Source organism: Mastomys coucha, unplaced genomic scaffold (genome assembly GCF_008632895.1).
Source record: "Mastomys coucha isolate ucsf_1 unplaced genomic scaffold, UCSF_Mcou_1 pScaffold1, whole genome shotgun sequence".
Taxonomy (NCBI): Eukaryota; Metazoa; Chordata; class Mammalia; order Rodentia; family Muridae; genus Mastomys; species Mastomys coucha.
The window spans coordinates 49,561,239-49,569,231 of record NW_022196891.1 but is presented as its reverse complement, the minus strand read 5'-3'; the positions used below and the strand labels follow the sequence as shown (position 1 = coordinate 49,569,231).

The window sequence follows — 7,993 nt, the reverse complement described above, 5'->3', positions numbered from 1 at the left end:
GCTAATAACCACTTATCAGAGAGTGCATACCGTGTTTGTTCTTTTGTGATTGGGTTACCTCACTCAGACTTTATAATCTTACTAATTTAAATTCCAGTTTAGGTGGTGCCCAGCCCTGACTGACCCATCTCTAATACAACTCCTACACATAAAGCTCATGAGACATCAAGAAGAAAAGGGTGGAGAGATTGTAAGAGCCTGAGGAAGGGGGATATTTGCTATGAGATTGCATCTCCTATGAGTGTAAGGGAAGTCTCAACAACATGGCTGCCTAAACAAGACCTGAATAAGTACAACACCAACAGACACAGAAGGGGGAAATTGCATGGAGTTTCAGCCCTAGATTAAGAACTACAGGAAACTAAGGAATACTGAGAGCAGGGGCCTCCCCAACCCTGGGAAGAACCCTCTGTCTTAGTTAGAGTTTCACTGCTGTGAGCAGACATCATGACCAAGACAACTCTCATAAATGACAGCATTTAATTGGGGCTGGCTTACAGGTTCAGAGTTTCAGTTCATTAACATCAAGGTGGGAGCATGGCAACATCCAGGCAGGCATGGTGCTGGAGGAGCTGAGGGATCTATACTTTCATCTGAAGGCTGCTAGCAGAACACTCACTCCCAGGCAGCTAGGATGAAGGTCTTAAAGCCCACACCCACATTGACACACCTACTCCAACAAGGCCACACCTACTCTAACAGGGCCACACCTTTGAATAGTGCCATTCCCTGGGCTGAGCATATACAAACTATCTCACTCTCAAATTGGATATTCAATACTAAGTGGTCAGTCCTGAAATCATATATGTATCTGTAACATTCTATAGACCAAACAAGTTATACATATATACTTAGGATATATATATATATATATATTATACATAATGTAACAACAATAAAGAAAAAAGCACCAGAGGCCATGGATTTGAGAGAGAGAACAAAGAGAGCTACATGGGAGGGATTGGAGGGAGGAAAGGGAAGGGGAAATGATGAAAGTATATTATAATTTCACAAACTTAAAAAAGAATTTTAAAAATAAATAAAAAATTTAGCATTTTAGCTATATAAAATGCTTTTTTTTTTCTCCTGCAAAGCAAGATTATTATTTCATAGGACTATAGTTTAACAGTTGACATTTTATTTTCTGGGTTTAAATGTGTTCTGAGTGAAAGTATAAACAGGTCTTTGAAGATGGCACAAAAACAATAAACTATCTCATTCCTGGTTAAAAATAGTATTTACATGCTAAAATAGTTATATTTGGTTAAATAAAACATATTAAAGAGAACTCATTTTATCTCACTTAATTTTTAAGTCTTTCAGTCTAGTCAGAAAATTTGAAATAACATATATGGACCACACTGTATTTTCTACTGAATAAAACTTCTCAGATAAGTCCAGTGACTATTTAGAGTATCTTCATTTATTGGTTGGTTTGTTTGGAAAAAACAGCTACTAATCAAGGACAGATTAGCTTCTATGTTTGGTTTGAGTAGTACCTCTTCTTTAAAGCAGTTAATGGGTCTTTCAAAGAGGAATCTGTGGCATTTTAGGCTACTCTTTGACTCCTTCTATGCTTATCGGGACAGCCATCCTTCCTTCTTGGATCTGGTGATGCTCTGTCCTGAGAATGCACCAGCCATGCTACTCAAGAGTGAGTGTGTATGCCAAGTCTCTGCTTTAGGTGTTCCAGATGGTACTTTCTGTGACTACTGAGCGTCAGTCAGAGTTGCCTTTGAGTGTGTCACATGAGCACATAGCTTCTAGTCTGTGTGGGCGTGATGTTTTACCACAGGCTATATAGCCACAGATGCCAAAGGGCTGAAGACTGGTGACTTCTGGAGGCTAGAACTGTGATCCTAACACACTGGTCAGAATACAGATCCTGTGACTCAACTCTGACAGTGGAAGGCCTCTTTTTTATTAGTATGATTTTTGAGGTCTATTTCCTAGTTAACTGGACCATTGCTGGGTTTGTATTTTAAGTTCTCTTTAAGTTTAAAAGAGGAGTTCCATCAGGGTCCAAATTTATCTTCCCTGCTAAGGATGGAAGGGCAGGGAGAGCTGGGCTGTTCCAAATGAGCAGGCTCTAAGTTGGCAAGATTACTTTAGAGACACAGTTGGAAAACTTGGGACGTTTCTGCCTCATTGGAGGGAACAGAAAGTGTTGCTTATTTTACAAAGAAAAGTAGAAGAAATGGAAAGAAGGGGGAGAGAGAGGGAAGAAGGAAGGAAGGAAAAGCAAAAGATGCTAGCTCAGAGGCAAGAGACCAAGCATTAACTAGTACCAGCTCTCAGCCCACACACACTCCCCAAGTGAGCCTGGCTTCCTGTCACAAGCCCAGCAGTCAATGCTTTCCCTTGTTAGACATTCCCCTCCCAGTGCTTCAGATCCTTCCACATCCCACCCCATGAGGGGCTGCAGAGGCAACCCTTGTCCTGGGAGCTGACGTTCAAGTACACATTAGCTCTTAAATGGATGCCTGCTACTCCCTCTTCACACCCTCTCCACATGCCACTTTGCTTTGCAAGTGGAATTTCCACCATTCTCCCCAGTGGTTCTCAGGGCCTTCCTCCACCATCAAGAGGCCTCTGGTCAGGTAGGAGACTCCAATCTCATTTAAAAAAAAAAAAGCCAACAAAACCAAACCAAACCTCCCCTAGTTTCTCACCTTGTAGATGGAGGCAGAAACAGCCACCCAACCTTTCCCTACTTCTTATTTCTGGGAATACCTGTGGTGTAAAAATCAGGTAAATGGAAGGAAGCTTGACTGCATTTCCTACCAGCTGGGGAGGTGTGCTTTCTGTACCTTGGGAAAGAATGCCCTTCAGAGCTATCCATCTTTGTGACTCACATTAGTTCCCAGTCCAGCTGAGCCTTGTCAATGTCCTCCATCAGCTTCATCAACTTCCTCTTAAACTGATGCTCAAAACGCACATCGTCCTCAATGACGAGTGTCTTCTCCAGCTCTCGGTCAATAACCTGTAAAGGCCATCAGTGGGGAACATTGTGTGAAAACTTGGATATCCTTTTTTATTTTTAAAAGCTCACAACTTGGGTCCAAGAAAATGTCCGTTGACAGCCAGTTTTATAGATGACTGTGCCACACTCACAGCAAGGAGACTATATGATCTACGACTAACTCAGTGGTACAGTGGTTGCAACGTTGCAGGTTAAGATCTCTCAAACAAAATACTGAGAGGTCATATGCATTGTGTTGTTCAAAGACAGGTTATGCCACACTGTCATATGTCAGGATGAAGGTTACCCTTGGGAGAGGGTGACCAGAAGGCTGTACAGAAGGGGCACCTCAGGACATGCCTGCCATCTGTTTCTTGATCTTAGTATTGATTGATATGGGTATCTTATTCTATGTGTGCCATTTCATCGACTGTACTTTATGATCTATGTACTTCTATGTATTTCTATAACATTTTATTTAAAGCATAGAAAAAGAAGAGACCAGTCAAAACTGAATCATTAAAGGAGAGAAGGCACCAAGAGGTGCCTTCTTATTTAGTTTTTCATTTCCTTTATGTCCTTCTCCCTTCTTGTGGGAAGTGACCCTTATTTATGTACTCTGAGATCCAATGCCATCTCTAATAGTACCTTGATGTATAAGACATGGGGTCCAGTTACAGCTATGCTTCTTCTTATCTAAAAACAATACTTTCTGCCTGATGTGAGAAGAATCATCCTGCCAACATGACTTCTGTGTGATTCTTGTATGAATTCATTTGATAAATGAAAACATGACAGACATACACAAAATATTCCTGTTTATGAGGAAGGGGAACTCAGGAAAACAAAGTTCCTACAATGTGAAAACCATCCCCCACCATTGTCCCATGTGGTGCTGAGGCCGCCATCCTAGTGCCTTTGCTGCTGGCCTTGGGCTGACGGGATGCACAAAGCGAGAGCAATTTTCAAGCATACTTCCAGCACAATCATTCCCTTGCATCTGACTCTGATTCACCTGGGAAGTTCCAGTGCTTCTTTCCCTCATTACTAGAATGTTCCTCTAAAGAATATTTACCGAGGGCTGGAGAGATGGCTCAGTAGTTTAGAGCACTGACTGCTCTTCCAAAGGTCCTGAGTTCAAATCCCAGCAACCACATGGTGGCTCACAACCATCCATAACGAGAACTGATGCCCTCTTCTGGTATGTCTGAAGAGAGTGAAGGTGTACTTAGATATAATAATAAATCTTTTAAAAAAAAAAGAATATTTACCTCTTTCCAGACAGAGAAGTGACTAAGGAAGCAACCAATTTCACCCCTGGTTAAAGGCCTGGAGGAGTAGGGGTCCCGGTAGCCTGGTAGCATTTCAATGTTCCATGCCTTCAGCTGGCTTGTGTTGAGTGCCCTGAGTGACAAAGAATATGCATGAAGGTCACCAGGTCAGTGTGTACCCACACCAGATCAGGGAGGGAAAGAAGGGGAAAGAGAACGAGACTGCATGTTTCCTCATAGCCTCTCTACACACAAAGAAAGACTTGTCAGTTTCTGATAATTCTCTTGAAGCCTGCCAGGTTGAAGTACTGCAATAGCATTATGAGTGTGATGAGGCCAAAAAAATGGCCTCTTTTACATGTGTACATCCCCCACAGTGCCCAACATGTTTTCTCCCCCAATAAGTTTTCTGAAAACTTTGAAAAAGTACTCTTGTCATGAAGAAAAAGCAATGGATAGGCTCATTACATTCTGAAAGGGGTGAGGACAGAAAGGAATGAGAAGATTGGCTGCACACAGGTGGCCTCCCTTTGGACCTTAAAGTAAAACAAGGCCAAAAATAAAAACAACATGGATAAATTTCCCAAATGGTGGAGGGGAGGTCTCATGATCAAAACAATGAGGCACTGGTGAAAATGGCCAGTCAGCTTTCTAAAACTCTGGAAATCAACCAAGCTCTCACAGTGTCCATTGAGAACAGTGAAGTCTCTACAACCACCATTAGTTTGATGGGCTTTATGTTTATCCTAATTGCATTCTTTTCTCCCCAGCCCAACAGCATACTTGAAAAACAGTCACCTCACAAAGCCACGAGTAGTTGCGAAAACTGGGGTCGAGTTAGCCACTGAAAGTGACAGGGTGGATGAGCACTCCCTGAGGACCTGCTTCTGGGGCACCGTTCTTCCCCAAGCCAACAGTCTTTTGAAGTACATTATAGAACACAAAACAACACAGAACATACACACACACACACACACAAGCACACACACAAGCATACACACACTAACACACATATTAACACACACACTAACACATACACACAAACACTAACACACTAACACACACACACACACGCACACACACACATGTTTATTTGAAAAAAATCAACAAGATCACAATCTGTTATCTAAACCTACAAATAAACAAAGCAAGTATACCCATTTACTACTATTAAATTACTAAAATCAGGAATGAAAGGGCAAGTATTCTATTGACCTTATAGAAGTAAAAACACTTATACTATAAATGTTTGTTTGCCAAAATTAAGACAACTTATATCAAATGCACAAATTTATAGAAAGGTAAAAGTACTGAAATTACTTAAACTTAAGAAATTCTGAATAAGTTAAAACAAGTAAAATAGGTTGAATTAGTAATCTGAAATCTTCTACAAAGAAAAGGCTAGAGATAGATATTTAAAGAAGAATTAGTACAAATTCCTAATAGTCTTTAAAAAAGAGATAGAGGAGGGAACTGATCCCAAAAGATTCTATGAAGCCAGTATTATCTGGAACGAAACCAGAAAACTACAGGCCAATATTCCTACTAATACAGATGCAGAATTTTTAAGAAAATACAATAAAATCCAGCAACAGAGGCAAGGGATTACAGCAGGACCAGGTGAATTTGTTTTCCAGGATTACAAGTGTACTTTAATCTGTGAAGATCTTTAAACTCAATGCACCATGTTGACAGAAAAGAAGCTATGTGGTCATCCCAATGGCTGATGCATCTGACAAACTTTCATGTTAAAAAATTATAGCAGGGCAGTGGTGGTACACACCTTTAATCTCAGCACTTGGGAGACAGAGGCAGGTAGATTTCTGAGTTCGAGGCCAGCCTGGTCTACAGAGTGAGTTCCAGGACAGCCAGGGCTACACAGAGAAACCCTGTCTCAAAAAACCAAACAAAACAAAACTATAAGAAAATAGTAGTAAAAGGTCTACACTATTAGCTCAATAAAACTGTACCTTGAGTATAGAACTTAACAGAGAAAACCTAAATGCTTTCTGAGATCAGGAATAAGACAAAAATGGCAGCACTCACCATATCCTTTGAATGTTGTGTCAGGGCCATAAGGCAAGACAAGGAAATAAGTGCTATCTAGATTGCAAAAGAGGAAATAACACTTCCTCCAATTGTAAATGACGAGATCTTGTCTACAGAAGAACCAAAGCAATGCCTGAACACATACACACATATATACACACACACAGACACACACACACACACACATACACACACAGACACACACAGACACACACAGACACACCACACACACAGACACACACACAGGCACACTCACATACATACCACACACACACATACATACACACACACAGACACACACATACACAGACATGCACACAGACACACACACAAACACACATACATACCACACACACACATACACACACACAGACACACACATACACATATACACACATACACACACAGACACACACAGACACACACAGACACACCACACACACAGACACACATAGACACACACAGACACACCACACACACAGATACACACACAGACATACCACACACACACATATATACACACATACAGACACACACATACACACACAGACACACACACACATAGACACACCACACACACAGACACACAGACACACACACAGACACACACACAGACACACACACATACATACCACACATACATACCACACACAGACACACCATACACACACACACACACAGACACACACACAGACACACACACACATACATACCACACACACACATACGTACACACACACAGACACACACATACACAGACATGCACATACACACATATACACACAAATGCACACACACATGTACACATACACACATACACACCACACACACAGACACATACACATATACACACATATACACACATGTATACACACATGTACACACACATGCACAGGTGCACACTACACAATTAAAATTGATAACTAAGGCTGCAGAATACATGATCAGTATACAACAACCTATAGTGTCTTTACATATTTGGCAATACATACTAAATACAATAAATTCAGGAAATGATTCTATCACCATGACATCAACAAATGTTAAAGAATAATTTAACAATGTAAGTGAAAGGCTGACAAACTAAAAGCAACTAAGCCTCATTGACATATATCTAATAAGTGAAGTGACTTGCTATGATTCTTGGCACTTCTTCAACTGACCTGTAGTTCAGTGAAGCTCCTATCAACACCCAAGCTGGTGTGTGTGTGTATATAAATCTGTGTAAACTGACAAGATAACAGTAAAACTCACAGAACACCAGGCACCTATGATAGACAAAACAGCCTTACAAAGGTGCAGGACTCATGTTTGTTTATACAGAAAGCTACTGCCATTAAGTCAATATGCTACTGTCATTAGGATAGTTCTATAAATTAATTTAATGAAATGAAGAGGTCAGGGGCATTCTCTTACATTTATGGTCAACTGATTTTTGACAAAAGTTTACAGAATTCAGAGGGTAAAGTGTAGTTTTCAAATAAGTGGTACAGGGAAAGCCAAACGACGATATAGAAATGAGAAGGGAATCCCTCCCTACTTTATACATATCACATATAAAAACACTTAGCTTGCTGATCTCTCTGGGCTGGTGTCCTGAGCGGACCTTGGGTGCAAGCTCCGCAGCCAGTCCCATAACACCTAAAGGAAGCTGCTGCACTCCCAGGTGCTCTAACAAGCCCAGGGTCACAGGATCCCAGAATCACAGGAT

The 7,993-nt window shown here is 40.9% G+C and overlaps 1 protein-coding gene across 2 annotated transcripts in view; it reads right to left on the bottom strand.

Annotated features, from left to right (window-relative positions):
* The window catches only part of Colgalt2 (collagen beta(1-O)galactosyltransferase 2), a 121,020-nt gene that overhangs the window by 5,291 nt on the left and 107,736 nt on the right, over positions 1-7,993 (bottom strand). For both annotated transcript variants that reach the window (XM_031384729.1, XM_031384736.1), the window contains exons 9-10: positions 4,234-4,366; positions 2,856-2,983 (exon numbers count right to left, since the gene is read on the bottom strand). In XM_031384729.1, the coding sequence (XP_031240589.1) occupies positions 2,856-2,983; positions 4,234-4,366 (261 nt within the window). The remainder of the gene's footprint in view (positions 1-2,855; positions 2,984-4,233; positions 4,367-7,993) is intronic.